Genomic DNA, 24,909 nt, shown 5'->3' on the forward strand with positions numbered 1-24,909 from the left:
TACCCTCCCACATTCGTCACTGACCAACCGGATTTTCTGTGCAAGAATTATTTATACCGTAAAATTGTTCTCATAAGTAGAATTGTTTGACCTTCATATTTTGTTACTTTCGTTGAAGATTTTTGTTCCACAATCAGACTAAGAAAATACCTATAATAGAATGAACAGATTTTTAAATGAGCTTATAATCGTAACTTAAGCTGGTACTGGCAGACTATTTTCAACGGACTGTCTAAAAAGAAAGGTTCTCAATTCGACTGCATGTTTGTTGTCTTATTTCAAAAACAGCATAAGATGGGCTATATTTTCGAATAAGTCGTGGTGGCTGGTGGGTACAGAACCAACCTCTCGAGTATGTGGGCGTGGGTTCGATTCCAGGTCAGGCAAGTACCAATGCAACTTTTCAAAGTTTGGATGTACTTTCTAAGTATATCTTGGACTATAATCTTGAAACATGGGCTATAGTATGAAATCACCAACCCACATTGAGCAAGCGTGGTGATTAATGCTCAATCCTTCTACTTGTGAGAGGAGGCCTGAGCCCAGCAGTGGGACGATAAAAAGGCTGTAACAATATTTTCGACAAAGATCCAAAATTAAGCACTGGTGGAGAAAAACTGAAAGAACAAGATCACCAATTCAAAAGTTCGCAGTCAATATTTTAATATCTCAGTCTGGCAAAATAACGATTCTCTAGACAAACTCTTTCAGAATTCAATTTTAAATCGCCGTCGTATTTCAATAGGGCGTTTGTTAAAAGAATCCGCTTTGGCGCAAATTGCTGGCGAACCGGCGACTACTAACGACCGTCCATTGTACGGAGTACGTCACCTGTACCTTGTTGTAACAATATCCTAGGTTTTTTGTGAAGGATTTAAAATTCAGACGATTTGTTGAGAATGTTGGTGTTTCTACTTGGCAACATTTTATAGTTATTTAAATTTGATTATGCTTTACTTCCAAGAATTGTGCAGCTTGTTCAAAAATATAAGGACGTGGTTGATAGAATGACAGTTCATTCCCCAGTGGATTGCATAATCAGTTGCTACCTTCTCATACATTTATTTTGGGTAAGGTATTTGTTGCATATCTTGTTAGTAAAGTACTGGGTAATTCTTTTGTTCATCTAAAAATACAACACAGATCCATGACCATTCGAAAAAGTAAAAAAGCCTGGTTCATAAAGGGCTCCAGAAGGAACATAGATGAAATTAGTCAATAAAGGTCTGAAACTCCTGCTACACCCACAGCGAGTTTCATTTGTTGATTTCCCAACTACCAAAAAAAGGAAGTTCAGTGACCAGGCGTGGCGCGTCAGTTCATCACCCGTATTGGCTGTCCATCAGACGTCATGTTCGTGATGGACGGCCAACCAGCTGCGAGCACTCCAATATATTGGAACAAATCACTGATGCAATTTCTGTGCGACTTGTCGTTGATTTTTTGTGCTGGCACTGCAGCTTTTTGGTGTACTAGATTTTAAAGTAATTATTTGAAATTCTATTTACATAAATACATAACGTATTCTACAAACATATATTCTAAGAGCAATTATTGAGAACTGTCAAAGATAAATAGGTACAGCTTATAACCCTCAACTTGTCGTGCATTTCAAAACACGTCATGTATAAACCAACCACCCAAAGCGCATCCGAACCAGCCGTTGCTTAACCTTCGGTTGGACGAGTTGTAAACAAAACAGACTGATACAACCTACAGTTGCCATCAACCTTCAACGTCATCAAAAATAACCAAAACACGGAAGATATTTGAGACACATTTAATATGACATTACGCCAACGGAGCAAGCCAAAGAGCAGGAACAAATAAAAAATCAAAGTGACAAGGGTAACTCCCAGGGGAGGGAACACAGTCCCATGTTATGGACTTGTCCCATCCCTGTAAGAAAATAGGGACATAATAAAAATGCAGACAACATGCTGACGAATATCTTACGAAATTTTGATGGGATCCACAGAGTAAGAAAAGATGAGCAGATATGCCATAATACTGCTAGGTCAGGCGCCTTCTTTTAGGTCAAATACGTACGGTGGGCATGACCCAAAAGATCATTTACGAGTGACCTAATGAGGCGGTCCAGTTCTTTGAGACATCTGTCAACGATTTGAGTTTGAGTTTGAATTACCAAAACTGCTCGGGTCCAAAGAAAGCGTATAAAGGCAAAGACAATAACTTTCCTCGTCCCCCGTACACCCGCATTTTGGAACGCTACTTTCTTAGGAGATCTTTCGTTAGGGCACCTCCGCTAGTCATTTTGTTCTCCATGGAGTGATCTAAGAATAGGGCTCATCAATTTTTGGCAAGTGATAGGTAAAGAGACGATGATCGACATGTACATATTAGGTTTCTGAAATACAGCGTGTCACCTTGAATACTTGGAATAAATAAGCGGTGCTTTTAAGGTTATTTTTGTATCATCATAACGATGGCATGAAAATAGATTCACTTTTCTATATACATATAATAAATCTGTAAAAAAACTTTGTATGTACATTAAATATAATAAAAAAAAATAATTGAGTGGGGTTCAGAAACAGTAATAGAGCACAAATCCAAAAAAAAAATTCTGTCTGTTTGTCTGTTTGTTTGTACACGCTAATCTTCGGAACTACTGGACGGATTTCAATGATTTTTTCTTTGTTGTATTGGTATAAAGTCTGGGCAACATATAGGCTATAATTTATCTTCGAAACTTGAAGACCTGATGTAGAACTGCAACAGACCAACAAAACTATAAGAGATACAAAAATGGTGCCATGGCAAAAATTGTTCCACGTGATGAGCATTTTCGGCTGAGAGAATAAATTTGAAGATCTGGAACACCTGATGTGGAACCCCAAGAGCCCAGCTACTCTGTAGCATATACGGGTGTGACGTTTTAGCAAAAGTTGTTCAATCTAATAAGCACTCTTTATTGACTTATAAAAATCGAAGATCTGGAACACCTGATGTGGAACTTCAAGAGCTCAGCTACACGATAGCATACATAGGAATACCGTTTTAGCAATAGTTGTTCAATCTGATGAGCACTCTCTGTTGACTTATAAAAATCGAAGATCTAAAACACCTGATGTGGAACTCCAAGTGCCCTAACTACACTTGAAATGTATAGTAATGACGTTTTAGCAAAAGTTGTTCGATCTGATGGACATTTCCTGTTGACTTATGAGAATCGAAGATCAGAAACAACTGATGTGGAAATTAAAGCTATCTCTAATTTTACTGTATAATCATATAATAAGCTGGAAGTACCTCCAAGCGGTGAAGGCGGTAATAGTTTAGGACAGACTTTCAATGACGATGGTATATTATCGTCAATTTTACTCTATTGACCCAAAACTTTATAGAATTTGAGTGTGAAAGTGACCCAAAATTTGAGTGTTGTATTATTTTCCATTTATCTTCGTGACACGGTAGCCTACTCAGTAACGCGGGGGCGAGGGGGCAGTCAGCTAGATTTTAATTGATCAGGTATCTTCTTCACAATAAAACTATTATCATGGCTAGAAAGAGGTCGAATCTTTTCCAATGTTCCTAGGGAGAGAATCATAAGATCCCAAAGATATACCGAAGAGCGTTTGGAAGGACTTGATGCTGTTCGAGAACATCAGTCTGCAACTTGCTCCGAGGAAATCTCATTGGATCGCGAAGCGCGCTTCCGTCATTGGCATATTTACGCATCTACATCCATATCTCTAGAGAACTTCTCAAGTAAAGAATATGCTACTCATTGTCTCGCAAGTCGGAGACGTTCACTGATACAAAATAAGCATGGTGAATCAAAGAATGTAATAGTCCGTCTTTTAGATAACCCTAAAATAATGGACGAATATTTTTTCTTTTCTTTCACAAACAAAGAACAACGAAGATACAACACGCTTGAATTTTGTGTTAAGTCACTTCTTAGTACGACGTGATATCACGAGCCCCCACTCTCCGACTTTGTTGCGTTAAATCTCATTGTTATTATTGTTATTACCTCAAGAGCCTTTTCCCCAACTATGTTAAGATCGGCTTCGATGCAACTGAGTTCCAGTGTTTTACAAGAAGCGACTGCCTATCTGACCTCCACAACCCGGTTACCCGCTCAACCCAATACCTCTTGGTAAAACTGGTCACACTTACTGGCTTCTGACTACCCATAACGACTGCCAAGGATGTTCATTGACAGCTGGGACACACTGGGAATGACAGCTCCTCCAAAAACCGGTGTCATTGGTGTCCAAAATATACTTAGAAAGTACATACGAACTAAGAAAAGTTGCATTGGCAGGTACTTGCCAGACCTGGAATCGAAGTCACACACCCATACTTGAGAGATTGGTTCTCTAAACACTAGGTCACCACTACTTTGTTATCTAAGGGTCCGTTCAGAAACACCACTTAAATGCGGACTAATTAGAATCACTACTTTTATCCCTATGGTCACGCCTATTGCGCTTTAGTTCTTAGCGTTTTGTTTAGTCTGCTGTGCTTTTGCCGTTGACGTACAAAAGTTAAATAAAAGTTATATAAAATTCAACATCAGACAATTCAGATCTTTGATTTTGCTGACCCCGTAGTCGCTGGCATAAGGGACAGGATCCGCGTACGAAGTCGCGGGCAGAAGCTAGTATTAGAGTAAAACTTACTTTGCTGTGATACTTAGACCATGAGGTAACTCAGTTTAATCAATCAGAACAGTCCTATAATTTTGAGTTGTAGGTACTTATTGCTACTTGTCCAGTGGTTAGTTTTTTTTTTTATATTTTACGTTAAGTTGCAGGTAACAAGCCTAACAAGCCCTAGTGTCAGAGTTTTCCCAAATCCGCCAGACTCCGACGTGGAATACTGACTGACAACTACTGCTACTGAGTAGCATTCGGGAACGACGGTTTTACGTGCCCACACTGCCCACCCAGGCTCGGAAATATTGGCAGTTCAACTAACCTATACTAATATAATAAATAGGATATTTTTTTTAGTTTGTTTGTTTGGACCCTGAAGGCCCCGAAACTAATTAACTGATTTGAAAATGTATCTGTTGGAAAGCTAGCTCTTCAGGCAGTAGTTCCCACGGGACGCGACTGAAACCGCTGGACAGCAGCAAGTATCGTATAAAGGTCAATTTACTACATAAACGACTCAACATCGGAAAACGATAATGGTTACTAAATATTTCTTAAACAAAGCTCTTTAAGCATACAATGAAAATACGGAGCAACCACAGATAGTACGAATAACGTTTATTTCCTGAGAAAATATTAAGAAGCGTTTCTAGTAGCAGTCTCCTTTGACCGTCAGGGGCGTGGGCGGATTCACGTACAATTGAATTGTGGCTCAAAACATGAGAAGCAGCGATTTATAAATCAAATCAAATTGTAATAAGTATATTTTCTATCGCTAATATTATAAGTGCTTCTTTTACTGCGTCTATTTGTCTGCAAAAACTCAACTACTTTATGGATTTCCTAGTGGTTTTCACCAATAGATAAAATGATTCACGAGCAAGATAAGGACATAATGAGTATTCCCTGGAAGTAAAGGATTCAATACGGACGGAATTATTGGCAAATGCATGCTTATTGTAAGAAATAATAAATTGTTATCATCCTAGATTTGTGTGTATTAGTGGTTCAATGTAAATGAAATATATTAAAATGTATTATGAGGCCTTTCTTCAAGTTTGAAACCATAGATACAATAGTTCTACAAGGTTGTTCTACTACGGTTATCGCTGCAAGTTATCCCTTGTACCAACTGAGTTGGTTGGAGGGCAATTGGTCGTGAGCCTTTGTCTCCAGTACGTTGCAGTGTACACGCCGAGCTCGAGACGTGATCATCATCGGAACAGAACATACCGAGGTGACTTCTTGTGTTAGGATAGAATAAACTTGTAGGTACACCGAAAAGAAAGAGGGAAATAATTAATTAATTGTGAGAGAGAAATAAACCTCACAATAGGTAATAGCAAAAATACACCATGATTTCTTATAACTACTTCCTGCAGTCTTTGTTTAAAAGTCGCCCGGTAAATTCTAAAAAATAAAATAAAAAAAGTAAAATTCGTGAATAAAAGCATAATGGGTACCTACTTTAATTTACCAATATATCAAAGATTAATCCTGAATCTTAATCTTGAACAGTTTGGCAGACGGGCATTGGCAATTTATATTCCTAAGAAATATTAAGTAAATATAATAAATACAACAACAACGCGGGTGAAACCGTGTGCAGAAGCTAGTATGCTGTAAGGCGGGTGTAGGTAAACTCGTATCAAATAGATCCTAACTAACAATTCAGGCGATATACCGAGTATCGGAATATCCATGATGCAACTCTCTACTGCAGGTCCAAGTATTAGCTAAGTACTGTTAGCAATACAATTTGTTGAAAATAAAATATATTTTTAAATACTATTTTTAACAAAAGCATAGTTTGTTTTGTATTTTCCATTTTCAGGAAATACTCCTGTCATTTGCAAACCTCCTAATTCACTTTGTCAGTATGATCATGAAAATGACGTGTTTAAGCACGTGTCACCAGTGTGGTTAAAATTAATTTAGAAATAAAAACGTGTAAATTACTTTGGGTTATGCATTATAAGTGAAAATCTGTCAAATTAGTCAACTTATCAATGAAGGCCTCGAAATACTCAAACGTTACCTACGTTACTTAAAGTCTTTTTATCACAGCAACATCAGTTTGAAAGAATAAAATGTGTGAGCTGTCATAAACTTTGACTAGCGTTTCAGTACGTATTATGGTCGTTAAGGTCTCTAGAATGAGTCAATTTCAAACTCAAAATATTTTCTATTATATTGTAGTTGAACATGCTATCGATACTTCATAGCAGAATCAGCATACATGGAGTGAAAAGTTAGACATCGCGAGGTTGAGTCCAAGTTCGGCGTGTTGTCGCCTCTACGTTACACGGACTATTGCACTGCAGCTCACTACTTTGCAGATATTATACTTGTGTAATAGTTTCATGTTATGATGAGCTTGAGGGTATTTAACTCTAATAATTCATAGCTAACAAGATTTAAGAAGGTTACCTTCTCACCTATCCAAGAAGCATTTACCCCGAAATACTCAAACGTTACATACGTCACATCAGTTTGAAAGAAATAGAATATATTGTTTGAGCTGTCTGTAAAATTGAGTAGCGATTCAGTACATATATGGTCTTTAAGGTCTCTAGAATGAGTCAATTTCAAACTAAAAATATTTTTAATTATAATATAGTTGAGCATGCTATCCATACTTCACAGCAGAATCAGCATACATGGAGTGAAAAGTTAGACATCGCGAGGTTGAGTCCAAGTTCGGCGTGTTGTCGCCTCTACGTTACACGGACTATTGCACTGCAGCTCACTACTTCTTAGATATTATACTTGTGTCATAGTTTCATTTTGTAAGGAAGTATGGGTTGCTGTAGAGAAGATATGCTTTCAGCAAATGGTGAGATTGAGGGTACTCAAATTGAATAAAGATTTATAATATACATCTAAATCATGATGGGCGCTGGGGTTAATCAGTTGTAATTCGAAAATTAATTAAAATATTATGTACACTAGCATTCGATAGCGGTTTCAGCATTATTGCCAGATTCCGAGGGAAATACTTCGCGTACCTGAATAAAAAGCCTTCACTGATAAATGAGCTAATTTGTGATAATTTTTTAGATTCGTCCAGTCTTGTAATTATTCTTGTGATTCGGCGTTAAAGCAAAGAAACCAACTCTTCACCTTTTGAACATAAGTAGGTATTGGTGAATTTAAGTACCACATACATCATTAACAAATGGAGAGTACATACTACTGTAAAACTCTGTAATTGCAAAAGTTACTTCAATTTTTTTCCCTAGTATCTCAAACCTAGAAGTCTCAAGTAATACGGGCCAGTATGACTTCTTCTTCCATACTTCTGACATCATCTCACACTGACTATTACAGCCTAAAAACTCCAATTACATACTTATTCTCATCATCATCATCATCATCATCATCATCATCAGCCTATCGCAGTCCACTGCTGGACAAAGGCCTCTCCAAGTGCACGCCACTGAGATCGATTTTCGGCTTCTCGCATCCAGCTCCTGCCAGCCGTCTTGCGCAAGTCATCACTCCACCGTGCCTGAGGACGTCCTACACTACGTTTGCCGAGGCGTGGTCTCCACTCTAGAACTCGTTTACCCCAACGGTTATCGGTTCTTCGGCTAATATTATATACTTATTCTACTATCAACATATTTATCGTTCAATATCCATTCAAACGACATAAAGTTCACAGGAGACGCATTTCTTAAACAAGATATTTGTACGAATAACGTCGTAGGCTTAAGGGCACCTAAGGGCAGAGGTATAAATAAAGCCCTGCTTTACTTAGTAGCTTTTAACTTAAAGGGACTTGGAATTGTCAAGTGAATCTTGTTAACGTAAATGCCTTTTTTTCGCAAACTTATATCGTGTAAAAATGAGTTTGTAAAGTTGGGCCTAAGAGTTCTTTTTTTTGGTAAATACTTGAAGGACAAGCATAAATATAGTGTGGAACTTTTTAGCAGCTTTTATTTTTTATAAACTAGCTGATCTTAAATAATGTTAGTTCAACACGTAGGTAATAATATTTTACTGTACAGTTTGTTTAGCTACAAGCCTTAACAAGGAGTTTTAACACGTATTAAAGATTTTAAATTAGGTATCTACCAAGCATCAAGTCACGCGTAAAAGATGACCTATACATTAAATTACACACTGCAGACTAAACAGTCGACCAACAGTCAACCCGATGGTTGGCAATTATTTTTTAAAGAAATTCCAATCAACGGTTTCTGTCAGTCTGATACCGGGTTTTTTGTACTGATTTATGAGCCCGAACAAACTATCGGCCGACTAAAATGTTGTAGTTTGCCACCGTACTTATTAAATTGCTGATAATATAATAAACATTACGATATGTAGCTAAAATTCCTACACTATCGAACATGACATAAAGATCTAAGCGCCTAATAAAATACTGCAAAGTCTCATCTAAACGCTCTCATAAACATAAAATGGCCACTTACAAAATAGTTACAGGAATATAACTGTTGCAGTGTTTACTGACAATTTAACTTTGTCGGTTTAACTGGTTTAACTGTTAGGCTGTAGTTTCATGTTGATTGTTATTGTTTGAGATAACTGAAAATGTCAGTATTTTACTTGATTCTTGGTGAGTGATGCTATTCTTTTGAGGTAGCGCCTGATGTAATTTTAAGAGCCAATTAAATTGAGGTAAAAGTTTAGGCGTTTAGACGAAATTTATTATTCCGATGGACCATTAAACGATTTATTCTTTGTCGGGGGAACATTTTAAAGCTATGAAAAGAAAAAAATACACAGTTTTCGCTTTATTTACTTCATTGTCGACATACTAAGTACTAGCTATTATATGGTTTGCCACCCGCGTCCCGAAGAAACCAATTCCTGAATCAGGATAAAAACTAGCCTTTATCGTTTCTATATATCTATGTGCCAAATTAAATTATAATCGGATCAGTAGTTTTGGATCATTCAGCAAGGATTGTACCTATCGACACAGATATACCTTTACGATAACTTTAACAGTAAATCAACAAATATCATCGCATCGCAAAAGTTAACGGAAGGAAGTGTTCTATTTTGTTTATAAATAAGAAAGAATATATTAGAGTTTTCGTACTATCATGACGTTGTTATTAGTTATTTCCTTCGTACACAAACTATCTTGCATGATATGTTGTCGTTACAGAAGTGAAGATGTTGGCTGAAGTTGCAAGAAATTGCTGTACTTGACAATATTACAACTTATAATAAGCTGCAAGGTTGTTATTAAAGTTTTTAATAAAATTTGAAGTTTAAAGATTATTTTAATCTGACGTGTATGTATAAACTTGTTCATAGTTTAGTACCTACATGCATTTTAATTTGCAGTTTTTTTTCTGAAAGTGCTTAAAATAACCTTCTTATTTTCTTAATCTATTACTGTCTTGTTTCTCTTTTATGTGGCTCTTTTATGTGGGGTCCAACTACATACAGTACACAGATTACAGTTACAACACAAATTACAGTAAAAACAAGATTTCCGTAACAAAGTTAAATGACAAGAAACACAATGATCATTTAAATATGTGTACTTATGTAAAACATAGTTTAAGACACCACATTTTTTGTAATAATCGTCAGCTATGACGAAATTATTCGACACTAAAGAAAAAAATACTGCGAAAAGTCTTGTTCTTCGCTCTAAGCGTTTTTGGTCTTAAAAACCCCTTCAAACTATATTTTATCAACATTACGATTTGAGTCAAAATCCAAAAACTATTTTGAAATTCAATTATAACAGTTCTAACCACAAATAATATTTATCTTTCTATCCAATTGTTTTTCTTAAGTTAACATTTGTAATAGCTTTTAGTGGCCGAACTATTTCTTTATTTTTTCTTTGTCTACTTTAAACTATTTAACCTACCGTAGACGACATTGTCCTGTACTGCTCTTGGCAGACTTTTTTGCAAATAGATTTGTGCTCATAGCGGCTCCGGTAGGTGAAGTGCTCTAAATTGTCTTTTGAGATATTAACAGCCAGTTTCTTCATCAAAAGTTAAAGCCAAAGTAAAAGTCAAAGTAATGTCTAAAGTTAAAGTAACGGTTAAATTCAATTTTTCTATGAATTTTGCTGTCACTTTAGCCTTGAAAAAACAAATTTGACCGTTACTTTAACTTTAGACATTACTTTAACTTTAACTTTTGATGAAAAAACTCGCCGTAAAAAGACATTAATTTACGCCAATGTCAGTCTTACCGTCGTAGTTATCAATCCCGAGAGTGTGGCACTTCCATTGTTTGTAATTTGCATACATATGGAAAAATAATACGATCTAAAATATAATTAGTGTTAGATTATTTTCTCTATTTTGTGTCGTAGGTACACTAGAAGCTACAATCTCTAGAGACATTAGTTGTTGGAATGAAACTAGTTCAAAATTTTGAGAACACAAGAGCAAGTCACTTCTTACGTAGAAGAAGAAATAATAGATTCTAAAAAAAAAAACAAAACTAGGCAAATACAGAGATATAAACTAACATTTCAAAAGTTTTCTTTTATTTATTTTATATTTTAAAATTCTATTCTATTATTTAATTGTACTTAAAAAAATGTTTTACCTATAAACAATCAAAGGTTAGAAAGGCACTTCAGACCCTTTAATTTGCTTTGTTGTCTACAAGCTACGTGGAATTTCTTAACCCTTGCAGCCATGTCACTCAGCTGCCATTCTTCGTTTATTACAATTAAGGGGTCCACGAACTTACTGCAAGTCCAAAATTCCTTTAACTTTTACGTAAATAAGAAGCTTAAGGGGGAAAATGACTTAAAACAAATGAAGGCTGGCAGGATGGGACTTCTAGAATAATCTATTTCATTTGTCTATGCTGACCTGTCATAAAATGAAAAAAAAAAACGTGAAGTTTTCCACCAATGGCTCAGGTATTATCGTATTGTTAGTATGTGATATAAGAACTTTAATTCGTTCACTTTACCAACGTAACAACAAAACAAAGTATTTCCATACTTACTTAGAGGTCGTAATATTTCTAAGCTACGTTGTTTTTTCTAAATAAATGGCAAATTACTTTACAAAATTACCATTACTACCAGACGCAAAGGCATATAAGTACTAACAATCCAACATATCTTATGAATTTAAATAACATTCACATAATAGGTACTTGAACGAATAAATTTTCAAATATTCCATTCGTTACATGGGATAAGTCATGCAAACTTATAATTGGCTAACTTTAACAACTTGAATGTGCGCTGAGGTATCAAGTAACAATAAAAGCTTGATTCATTCTAAGAAATGTTATGTGGAAGAAACTTCGTGAATTATGTTTTATACCGCACAAGAATCTTACTTTAAGTGGTAAATTTTTAGTAGGATAAATTGTTACATTTGAAAAACTTTCTTTTTTATTTATTTTAACAAAATTCTACATTAAATTGGAAGAAAATCATGAACAGTTTCCTAGATAATGATTACCGTCAGTCAAAAATACAATTTTGCAAGCACAAAGCCGCGTGTCCACTAAGCTCCCTTTGTCACGCGCGACGTACGGCAACGTTGCACAACAGCGCGCGACGTTGGTAGCTGGCGCGCACCATGATAAACAGAAACGAAACAAAAGTTCCGCGCTGACTTCCAACATGTTGGGCGACTTGTTGTGCGTCAACTGTTGCCTAGTGGAAAAGCGGCTTTAAAGACATCGAGACGCCATTGCCGATCGTTTGCCTCTGTCCGTAAAGCCGGTTATACTCGTCTGTAGGGGTGTGTGGGGGTAATGATAACACAGAAAATGCTTACGTGTGCTTATTGTCTTTTTGTGTTATAATATTCTTTTTCCCTCTTCGTAAAGCAGATTTGAGCTTAAGCCAAATGTGGTAAGACCACAAATCCCGCCGAATATATAGCACACTAAATTATTTAGTAATATTTCTAACTGCATATTATAAATCACCTGCATTAACTTTGTTATAGCATGATAAACAATAATAATATTAAAATATAGCAGATGTTAATAGACAATGTGACCACTTGCCATTGGTTTTACCATCTGGTATCTACCAATAAATAAATAAAAACCCACAACAGCTGACAAAAGCTGGCTTTGACTTGTGGAGAATCCCTTATCATTGGGTCAGGTAGTTAAAAGCGCATTCTTAGAAACATGTAATAAAGTAATCGCTAGAAATATAACATATAGGAAAGTAACTCTGTTGGTTTGTAACTTGATCACGCTAAAACGGCTGAACCGATTTATATCTATCTAAAGTTTGAAAACATCTAGGTGTTCGGTGATACCTAAGTCATATTTTAAACCAAAGAAAAGTATTAAATAATTACCAATCATTCACACAAAGTAGGTATTATGTTAAACCCGAGTGGTTTTTTCAATGCTTACTTAACTTAATATTGTACATTTGTTTTTTAACGTTAAATAAAGGGGAAAAAAATGTAATTACTATATTATTCAATTTCGCTTTCCTTAAAAATCTAGCAACTACTCGAAAGCTTACCGATTAATTACTAACCATTTCGCTGTAAACCAGCTGTCTTACTTTCTTACCTGTCTAAGTACTTTACAACCTTTAACACTTCTTACAAAAAAAAAAAACTCTGAACTTTTTTCTAGAAAACTGTCATAAATTACCACCTGTCAAACATTACAATCCTGGGCCCTTTGTTCTCTATTCCTTTGTTGAATTGAACCTTTATGTCTTAAGCTTAAGGTTGAAATTTGCAGAAAAAGGCGCAGGTGATTAGTTTATTGCTATATTATTATTATACACACCTGAGAGAAATGCAGTATGCCATTCAGTCAGTGTTGGAACGCCGAGCGAATAAGTTGTGTCCAAAACAAGTAAGAAGTACAGTTGAGTACTAAAGTGCTAGTGTTATTGGATTTAAATCCATTGTGAATACCCTGGGATCTTTTGTATCAGGTTGGTATTTAAATTGTTGAAAGAGTTTTCATTTCTTTTATTTTAAGGTTTATTTCCTGTATTTTTCCCACGCCACTGTTTACTTATAAACACGTTACTTGCTGTCTATTTTTAACGCAGTCAAAGAAAAACGAATCAAAAAGTACATTAAATGCATAAAATGTCCACAGGTCAAAACTTTGCCTGATATAGGATAGTTAGATAGTTCATTAACTTCTATTCAAGTGTTCCCTTCATAAATCAGTCTGAAATCGGTTAAAAATATAAAAAGCAATATTTCACAATTCAATCATTACCTCCATATTTTTCATATCATACATATTTTGCATTTTAAAATATTGCATTCAAGATTGATCATGAAAATTCTTTCGGAATGAACTTTTACAAAACATTAACCGAGATTTCCCTAGAGGTGCGCCGGCGCCGGCCGCCGCGTCGAATCAGCTGTAGAGTACATAATGCGCTTGACACGCTCATATAAAATTACCACGAGTAACTTAATACGTGTACCAAGGTTGAAACTTGATTTAGGTATTTCATATAACCTGTAGTATATTTAGAGGTATGATAGATGGTTTACGCTACTTTGTCTTCAGTGCAATGGTTTTCAAATGAATACAGTGTGGTTTTTAAATATAATGCTATTAAAATACGATAAAATATAACACATGTGTTGTCAGAATATAATGGAAGCTTACACGGAGAAGATAGGACATAGGTAGATACAATTTTTCAAAACAATGAATAAAACTAAGTTGCTCAAATAGGCTTAGTTATAAAATTACTTCATAACTGTTGAGAGTTTTAGGAAGTTGACTTTTTTCATAAAACAAATCTTTAGAAATTCCATAGACGTCCCATATGCAATTAAACATTAGTTTAGAGGTTTTGATTATATTATGAAACTATAAAAATTAAATAGTTCTATACTAAAAAAGCTGTCCCATTGCCAGCCAAATCTATTGTTGCATCAAACTTTACCTAAAACTTTAGCAAAAAGGTGTAAATGAGAGACACAGCTACTAATTCCTGGAACGACTGTGTTTATGACCACCCGACCTAATACTGAGGTCTAATCACATCAGATTATCAGCTTATTTGTAGGGATCGATATATCCTCCAATTCCTCTCATTGGATTAGGTTAATCCCATTCACACTATTGTATTCCTCACTACGGATTACGGCTTATCCCTTTGACAATGATGCGTATTATTTGGACTAATAAACTTAGTAATAAACCCTTATCATCCTTAGCCTTTTAATTGTCCCACTGCTGGGCACAGGCCTCTTCTCATACAGAGAAGGAGTTGGTGTTAAATCACCACGCTCACTTAAGACGAGTTAGCGAATTCAGACTTTAAAGTCCAGGTTTCCTCAATATCTTTTCCTTCACCGTTACTCTTTTATTAGTGTCAAGATACTCTTAGAAAGTATACTGTGCTACAGGGCTATTTAAATACGCAGTACCTTAGAAAGTTAGCAGACCGCAACCTTTTAGTCGGCCAATAGTTAGACTGGGCTCTAAATGACAATAGGGATGTATGCTTATGCGTACCCATTAGTCTGAAGGGATTTACGGAAATCTTAACTAAACTTTAGACCAAGTATCGGCATGTCTTAAAGAGAGTAAAAATATCCGTATTTGTCTTATCTTAAAGACAATTGAAAGGATTTTGAGCGTATTTTCGCAGTCATAAATTCAGTTGGCTTGTCTGCTACCTGGTATAACAAATTGGTTACCGATAAAGGGTGGGGAAGCTATCTATTGGGTACGTGGACGAAAGCAACGCTACCTGAAGTGGTTGTGTCTAAAAATGACTTATAAACAGGTAATAAAAAGTACCTTAATGCACATGATCGTGTCGATACTATCGACTCGATAGTAAAATTTGTTTTTGAGGAATTCATGATTGAAAAATCTCTATCGAAAACGTCATAAATTCGAAGGTTTCGTATCATGCTAAGTAGTGGCAAAGTACTTTGCTTTAGCGTCAGATGTGCATATACCATTATTAAAAAACGGGTTAAACAGGTTAAAATTACGGTAAAGCCGGTTTTGAATTCATTGGATCATTTATTAGTTTACAGTTAACAGGTTAGTGTTTCAACCACCTGCTTATTGATTTATGTACAGTGTAAAAATGTTTATAAACTGATAATAGACCGTTATTTTTAGCGTTTGTCACACACTAATATTTTGAAACTCCTATCGCGGTTTGAAAACACGATCGACATATGTAATTTTGAATAGGTACACATACTGAAAACATTCGTACTTAAACAACAACATTTGCATTATTTTTTGTTAAAAAAATCAGTTTTAAAATAATTTTATTTCTCAACATTGTCAAAAATATATTTTATTATTTATTAGCATTACCTACGATATTTTTTCAATTTTCAAAAACGCTGGGAATGTTCTAAAATCAGCAACTAGTTAACAAAATATGTAAATGCCAAAAATTCTAACAGAGGAAAGTACAAATCTAATAGCCTCTAATTCAATTAAAATAATTCTAATAGCCTCTAGTATGTATAAGCATAGACTAATAAATATGGTATAAGTAGTCTTTACATGAGAACAGCGTTGTAGTGTAAATTAATTTTAATACATAATTACAAGAAATATTAAGGAATGTAGACATGATTCTATCATTCTCCACGACCTACAATAATGGCCGTCTAAAGCTCCTGAACATTTTCTTTCCATAACAATCTGCCAAGTATGTCAAACTCATGTTTTTGTTACAAAAGGACACTCACTGAACAATTACTTGTTATTAAACCAATGTGCTGTTATTACTAGATATGTAAACTATGGCCGACATGGTACCTCCGAGATCATTGTCTACTAAATGTTGATTTTTCTATGAGCTATAGATAAAACAATTATTGGAAAAAGCCACAATTGTGTCGCGGAATGTCATCGGAGTGTAATAAAATTAAAACATTTGAATACTTATCTAGCAATCTTACTGGATTTCGTACTTTTAGTATTACATTCACTTACATTCACTTAGGTAATCTGTCATTCGTTTTTCTTAAAAGCAATATGTTCATGGACTTTTACTTAAACACTGACAAAAACTTGTCTAGTCGGTCATTCAATATGTAATTACCGAAAGTCGGTCGTTACCACAAAAACTGCAATTCCAATTACAGTCATTACCGAATATACTTAACGATGATGCGGCATATCACTTTAATTACGAAACTTTTTGTTGCACGCAACAATGTCAATTCAAATGGCGTGATTAGAACTTAATCGATAAATAATTGTTTGCCAGTATCCCAAAAACAAAAGCTATACTGCGCAATTCCTGTAACAAAACGAGCGCAATTAATGTCATCATTTTATCGTTACAGATCCAGTATGGAAGCAATAATGTCAGGGAACGCTACAAAAGAAAATATAATGCAGCCAACGACACTTCAAGAGGCAATAAACATTATTAAATTCCTGAACACGACACATAAACAAGAAGTTCTGAGGCTGAAGGAAGCATATACAAAACAAGCTGATGTTATAAAGAAATTGGAATCGAATAGGAAAAAGGAATTGGAATTCCTATCGGGTGAATTGCAAAAATACGAAGTAAATTTAGCTCTTAGAACAGAATCCGTTACAAAACAACTCGCACAGAAGGATCTTATAATACAGAGACAGGCGGAAAAAATTGAAGAATTAAGTAAACAGTTGAAGGTGAATGAATTCAATGCCAGCATTCCAGAAATTAATATAATGGTCGATTCCAATTCTGACTCAGGTGTTGCGTTAGAGAACGAAGACTGCAAAGCCGAGGAGATTAAACCTGAACCGAAAACGACTAGAAAATGTAGTCGAAGATTTGGAGACACAATAAGTTTTCTCCGAAGGGTCGACTTTTCTCCAATAAAATATAAACCATCTAATCGCGAAGGTGCCAAAAAGAAAGATGATAAGAAGAACAAACTGCAGGTGCCGACTCCAGATAATAGGATTTTCAATCGTCAGAATAGTAATGATAAATCTCCTAGTGATGATGAGAGACCAATCACCGATGAATCAATATTCTCAGACAGTGGTGTGGAGCCTGTGGTCTTGCGGTCAAACAAAGTGAACGATAGTATGAATAATCATTTCTCTGATGATGGGAGCGAAGACACCAGTGAAGAAATCTTCGATAGAGTGATGACCAGAAGCAGCATCAGAAGGTCCGTTAAAGCTAATCCTAAATACAAGAAAATAAATAGAAGTAAATCAAAACTTCTGGAACAAGTCAAAGTAAATATAATTGATTGAAATGTTTGAATTGTTCCAATTATGTGCAATCCTGATGTATCAATGTGAAATTATTAAAGGCTGTTTATTTATAAAAAAATTTGTCATTTTTATTTAAAATAATGAAAGAATCCTTAACCCTTATCATCATAAATTGATATTAGTATAATATTAATTTCAAGGTATTTATCAGTTCACTAATAAAACAGATAAGTGTGAAAGTAACCCTGTCTCTCTGTTACGCTTTCACTCTAAAACTACAAAATATATCTAAATGGGTTTATCGAGAAAGCCTGAGAAAGGATATAGGCTATTTTTATCTTGGTCCCGAATATTATGTAGTTATTTCAAACACGGATGGAACCACGGGGACCAGCTAGTCAGTTCATAAATTGATTCTAATAAATAGTAGCTTAGACCAATATATACGATTGTTACTTGAAGCTAAGCCTCGCAAATCCCATTTTTAGGGTTCCGTAGCCAAAATGGCAAAAACGGAACCCTTATAGTTTCGTCATGTCCGTCTGTCCGTCTGTCCGTCTGTCCGTCTGTCACAGCCGATTTACTCGGAAACTATAAGTACTACAGTGATGAAATTTGATGGGAATATGTGTTGTATGAACCGCTACAAAAATATGACACTAAATAGTAAAAAAAAGAATTGGGGGTGGGGCCCCCCATACATGTAACTGAGGGATGAAATTTTTTTTTTCGATGTACATACCCGTGTGGGGTATCAATGGAAAGGTCTTTTAAAATGATATAAAGTTTTCTAAAAAACATTTTTCTTAAAGTGAACGGTTTTTGAGATATCAGCTCTCAAAGTCGTAAAAAGTATGTCCCCCCCCCTCTATTTTTATAACTACGGGGTATAAAATTCTAAAAAAAATAGAGGTGATGCATGCTAATTAACTCTTTCAACGATTTTTGGTTTGATCAAAGTATCTCTTATAGTTTTTGAGATAGGTTGATTTAACTGTAATTTACGGAACCCTTCGTGCACGAGTCCGACTCGCACTTGGCCGGTTTTATTGAACAGTGTCAGGACATGTTACATTCAAAATTCATCCCTAACTTTACCCTACCTAAAATAAAGCGGCATAAAAGGGACTCATTATTGGATATATTGGAGGAATGCATACAAATCTATATGTACGGAAATAAACCTATCTAAAGGTCGAGGTTGGGTAGAAAATAAATTATACCAGAATAAGTTGCTGATGAATAAATCGAGGGACCGAATGTTACTTTATTGATTTGCTCCCAATACGTCACTTGACCGATTTTTGCAAACATTGATTCGAAAATAGACTGGGGTTTTACTTTCGTAGGATCGGTTCTTCCATTGCTAGGTTGGCATTCTTGAGTTGTTCTTAAAACAATTTAAAAGTGGATTGGAAGTAGCTTTCGTGAATATTTAGCTGAACTATGAGAAAGAAATTCTAACAGTCATTATGTAGACTATTCTTTTTCATTGATGTTTCATTTAATTTTAACACAAGAAAGTGTACACCGCTCTTATTCTCTAATGATTTCAAAAATTTCCGCAAAATAGTTTCAAAAAAAGCGGAAACAAACTAGAACATTCCTTAAACTAAATAGAACACTCCTTTGTTAATTTTGAGTAAATACATTTAACAAACGCTTCGACATCCGTACCCTCGTCTCGTTCCCGCAAATAGATGAAAACATTTCTCACTAGTCTGCCTTATTTGTACCTGTCACGATATTACGTGGTGTGGTTACCTACTTTTGTCTAGATTTGTGGGCGACGGCTTTTAGGTGGAATTGTAATTTGGTGATTTCTGGAATAGCAAATAATGTGCGAGAGGATATGACACAATTAAAATTTCTAAATATACCTAAAGGGGATTGTTTTTTAACTCTGATGGCTCCAAAGTTGTTGAACCGACCTGTAAAATTCTTCCACTGTTAGGAAGCTACACTATCCCTGGGTGAAGTAGGCTATGTTTCATCCGGGTACGAGAACTTTTTACGAGACGCGGGTGAAACAGCTAGTTTTAATTAAAATGAACCATGCTTACCAACTGATTTGAATTTACTTTGCTTAATAACTGTGAACCTTGAGTGTTTCTTATCAAGATATTTAGAAATGAAACACCAATCTCAGATGTACCTATAAAAAAGTTGATTTCAACCATGCAAAATAAAAATATGTTTAAAAGTTCATAAAATGTAATTGAAATAGATGTATTACTTAAACTCCTCACGATATGTACAATTATGTATACGGTGGTAAGGCTGTGGTTTTGTTTAGAATAGTTGTTGACTGTCATATCGCGGAGTGTATGGGTCAATGAACTGTCTATACAGTCTATGTTTAAAAGGTAAGGCTTTACAATTTTTATGAGCTTGTTCGAAATTAAGAGAGATACAATTTCATCATGTAAATAAAATTTTCATTACTCAACCTCAAAAAAAAGCCGTACAAAGCTTAATCCTTTTACAACTAAAACTAAAAAACTTCCACATTTAAGCCGGTGTAATTCCGCAACATTATTTACAACCACACTCGTCCCTAATAGAAAAAGGTGCGGTATAAATCCTCAAAATATGCGATACTGCCACAATACAAATATTTGGTTACATTCAACGTAACCGCACATAAAAATGACGTATAACTTTTACGCGGAACCATTCCAGTTTGGGATTGGGCTATTCTTCCTAAATTTAATTTTGTAGGGGTAACTTATGGGGAAAAGGATTGGCGTTCGTTATGTTTGATGGGACTGGGCTTTTATGGGACTTTATTTTAATTTTTAGGTCGTGGTCTGAACGTTGTCACATTTTTAAAAGTATTTGTGAAAAAAAAAATGCGCTATAAATGGTAGATGGCACGGTACTACAACGTTCGCTTCCGTGCGTGAGGTTGACCTAACCTGAGATCGTAAAAAAAAATTAGTACATACATTTTAAGTATGTAGATCTACATAACATTACAGTAACCAATTAGGTATCTACCTGATGAAACCTAGCACGTGGTGAATACCGGTCAAGCACAAATAGTTCACCTGCATCGGATGCATAAATTGAATGAACCCAATTGTCTTCCTAGTCAGGGAATCATGATAAATCTATCAGGACTTGTTCTTCCAGCCTTCAGCTGGTCTCACAGCACAGGGAACAATAATACTTATATGTTACAAAAACCTACATACATCCCATCGTTTGGACCTTCTACGTTGCGCCCAATAGAGCAACGGATTTAGAGGCAAAAGTTTTATTAGGATCTCGATAAACGGAGCGAGAACGAATATTTTTATCTGCTCCTAACGTAGGGTTAGTCTATTGATTTGCGTACTACCTAATTCTGTAGCGGGTTGGTTGTTATGGGACGTTTAATGTAGAGGTAGCTTTCAAATAATTGCAGAATTTAGCAATCACATGGCCAAACAAATATGGCCTTGTCTAACTTTATATGGATGGAAATAGGCTGTGTCTCGTAGTCACGAGTAGTTAAAATATTAGAACTAAGACAGACCACACAACCTTTGAACAATATATAATTAAGTGCAATAACAAACGTCACTTATGCCACTGTTTATCACGGGTCATGACATATAAGCTGGGTACAGGTGGACATACCAATAACGAAGACTTAACAATTGGTTCCTAATTTACCCTTTGGACACGTAATCCTAAAAATACTCTACACCAAAACTTCTATCACCAAATCACAAAGATGTACAACACTTCAGTAGTTAGAAAGTTGACGGCTGTCGGGAACTAGGTACTGAACGGTAAAACTACCAAATTCGGAAGCAAAGCTCGTAAAACATGAAATATGACGGCATATTACATGAAAGGATCAGGATGTACGAAATGAATGTTTTTTAACGTCACTAAAATGTTACGATGCAATTTTCATAAAGTGATTCATGGCCTGATAGAATGGGGAATAAAATTGTGTGGTCATCTTCGAAAATTGTTGGCTCGTAGTAAACTGATTTTTTTATGGTAATTGATTGTGATAAAAGTGGCGGTTTTTGGCAACAATGAAGAGAGAGAACACTTATTTCAAAAATACGCTTTGCAGATAATAGGGATCAAACATTACACTTATTGTGACTTCACTACAAAACATGTATTTGACGCCTACATGGTTATTTTATCCAAAAAACAAATTGTAACAGACCTGTTTCTGTCCTTTTGAAATTTTGGACGTGAAAAGTTGCTGATTTGGCAATCCTAGTTTCTATAAACTATTTGAAATTGACTATATTATTCAAAGTTATGTAGACACCAAGTAAGCTAGCCGAACTAAATCACTGTATGTGGCACACAACTTAGGTTATAGAAAAGTCTGGGGGTCCCCCCACAGCGTTGACTTCCACGTAGTGACCCCTGGGCAACGCCGCGCCTGACCACCGTAACGGAGTGGCAGGCCGGCGGCTAACGAACGCTGTGCGTCGAAACGGTAAAGTCGGTAAAGGTTTCGATACTGTCGGTAGCAATGCCACGTCTTCCGAGGGCCGCCTCCGGGCGCTGTCTCCCTAAAGGCCCTTCTCAGGGCCAACCCAAAGGCCCTTCTCAGGGCCAACCCAAAGGCCCTTCTCAGGGCCAATCTCGAGATGCTTCGGCATCAGAGACCAGCCGCGCACCATCTGCGGCTAGTCTCATGAGAGGTAATGATCTCGTGTCGACCGACCTGTCCGACACGGAGTCAGAAATGAGTGGAACGAACGGTGTCGCAACCCGCCAGACGAGGAAGAGGGCCTTCCTCAAGCGGGGCTCCGGAGGCTCTTCGGACGCAGCCGAAAAGCCCGCCAAGCGGGCGGTATTAGAAGCCGACGACCGGCCAAGCAGAACCAGCGCCAGCCACGGAGTCTCCAGTGTCCTTTATGCGGAGCACTCCGTGGAGGAAATGGAGCGCATGGCTCTGGAGGATCAGATGGAGATCCTAGAGGTGGCTTCCAAGTCCTCTAATCTGAAGGGGACCTTCCAGAAGGCCCTGAAATGCCGGGCAGCGAACTTGCTCGGCATTGTAAAGGAGTTGGCGCAGCGCACCTCCTCCGATGAGACGCGGCAACTGCAGGCAAAGGTGGATCGCCTGCAGAAAGAGGTGACCGCGCTGCACGCGCGCGCTGCCGAGCCCACGACTCGGCCTGAGGGGACGGACTCCTCTAACCTTGAGGATATCATCCGCAAGGTGGTCATGGAGGAGAGGGCCTTCACCAGGGCCTGTTTTGCCGGCATCGAAGACCGGCTCCTGCCGGAGACGCGGCTACGCCCTCCACTCGCGGCGGATAAGGCGCCCGGACGAATGCCAATTGCACCGGGGCCCTCAACGGCTCCAGCCCAGTCGGAGCCCCAGGTGCTAAAGACCACCAAGGGCAAAGGAAAGGGCAAGAAGACCTCACCAGCCCCGACTACCCAGACGGTCCCTCTCGAACCGGTGAGGGAAGACCCTCTGCTGCCCTCCACCACCCCTTCCAACCAGCCTTGGATTAAGGTGGTAGCGAGGAAGCGGAAGGGGAAAAAGTCGGCTCCTGAGCCCCCTGCAGCCAAGCCTGCAGCCTCAGAGGACAAGAGGAGGAAGCTCGCTCCTCCTCCAAGAACCGAAGCCGTGGTAGTCACGTTGACTCCAGAGGCAGCGCAACGAGGGGAGACGTACGAGTCCGTACTGCGGCGGGCTCGTACAAACGTCGACCCTGCGGAACTTGGAGCTGGCCGAGTCACGTGCCGGAAGACCCAAACGGGGGCTCGTATCTTCGAGTTCTCGGGGGCGCAACGCGGCACCAAGGCGGACCTCTTCGCGACGAAGCTCCGAGAGGCTGTCGCGGACACGGCCATGGTTGCGAGGCCCGTCAAGTGTGTGGCTCTAGAGGTGACCGACCTTGACGACTCGGTCACGCAAGAGGAGGTGGTGGCAGCGGTTGCAGCGGCGGGGGGCTGCCCCGTCGCATCTGTCAAGGGCCGAGCCATTAGACCTGGCCGCAGGGGTATGGGCACTGTGAGACTAGAGTGCCCGGTCGTAGCTGCCAAGGCGGTTTTGGCTAAGGGTCGCCTCCCGGTCGGGCTGAGCTCGGGTGGGGTCCGAGTGCTTGAAGATACGCCGATGCGCTGTTTCAAGTGCCTCGGCATCGGGCACACCCGGCCTCTCTGCCCGTCCAATGCCGAGCGTGGGGAACTATGCTTCCGCTGCGGGGAAGGGGGGCACAGGTTGGCCTCCTGCGAGGCGGCCACCACGCATTGCGCAGTATGCGCTGCCAGTGGTCGTCCAGCCAACCACGTGATGGCGGGCAGGGAATGCCGACCGCCACCAAAGAAGGGCAAACCGCAGGCGCCGGTGCGGCCTGCCACTGCTGCCGCCACTGAAACTCCAGTTCCAGTGCCGGCCACCGAGGGAAGCGCGATGAACACCGACTGATGGCTGGGCATCGTAGACGTGTTCTTCAAGCGAACATCAACCACTGCAGAGCAGCCCAGAGCCTGCTGGTCCAAACCTTTGCGGAGTGGTTGGTGGACGTGGCGGTTGTCGCCGAGCCGTACTCTGTCCCTGGCAGCTGGCTGGGAGACGACAACGGCTCGGTTGCATTGGTGGCGCGGTCTTCCACGGACTCCCCTCCCCTCTCGCTCTTAGAGAGAGGACCGGGATACGTCGCCGCCGCGTGGGGGGACATAGCCCTTGTAGGGGTGTATTTCTCTCCAAACCGCCCTCTCACGGACTTCGAGAACTTTCTCGAGGTCCTCGCCAGGGTGGCAAGCGGAGTGGTGCAGCACCGGGTGTTGGTCATGGGCGATTTCAACGCAAAATCTGTGTTATGGGGTAACCCAGCCACAAATGCCCGAGGACGAGAGGTGGAAACCTGGTTCATGTCGTCCGGTCTGTCCCTGCTGAATAGGGGGACAGTTCATACCTGCGTGCGGCGGCAGGGGGGCTCCATCGTGGACCTCGCCTTTGCCTCCCCTTCTTTGGCGGCCTGTGTAGTGGACTGGCGGGTGGAGCTGGTGGAGACGCTGTCAGACCACCGATACGTGCGGTTTGATGTTTCCACCCCGGGCTCCCAGGGGACCCAGGAGGGTCGGTCGCACTTCCCGCGGTGGGCGCTCTCCCGCCTTGACCGGGAAGCCGCCGTGGAGGCGGCATTCGTCCAGGACT

The 24,909-nt window shown here is 38.5% G+C and overlaps 2 protein-coding genes across 2 annotated transcripts; both read left to right on the plus strand.

The window, feature by feature from the left end:
• Positions 1 to 13,394: 13,394 nt before the first annotated feature.
• On the plus strand, positions 13,395 to 17,886 carry LOC124633838. The gene is made up of 2 exons (XM_047169198.1): positions 13,395 to 13,524; positions 16,892 to 17,886. Exon 2 carries the CDS (start codon positions 16,899 to 16,901, stop codon positions 17,805 to 17,807), a length of 909 nt encoding a protein of 302 aa, XP_047025154.1. The 5' UTR covers positions 13,395 to 13,524; positions 16,892 to 16,898; the 3' UTR covers positions 17,808 to 17,886.
• A 4,539-nt stretch (positions 17,887 to 22,425) lies between these two features.
• Positions 22,426 to 24,177, plus strand: LOC124634162. The gene has a single exon (XM_047169586.1). It carries the CDS (start codon positions 22,426 to 22,428, stop codon positions 24,175 to 24,177), a length of 1,752 nt encoding a protein of 583 aa, XP_047025542.1.
• Positions 24,178 to 24,909: the final 732 nt, after the last annotated feature.

Source organism: Helicoverpa zea, chromosome 10, assembly GCF_022581195.2.
Source record: "Helicoverpa zea isolate HzStark_Cry1AcR chromosome 10, ilHelZeax1.1, whole genome shotgun sequence".
NCBI classification, from domain to species: domain Eukaryota; kingdom Metazoa; phylum Arthropoda; class Insecta; order Lepidoptera; family Noctuidae; genus Helicoverpa; species Helicoverpa zea.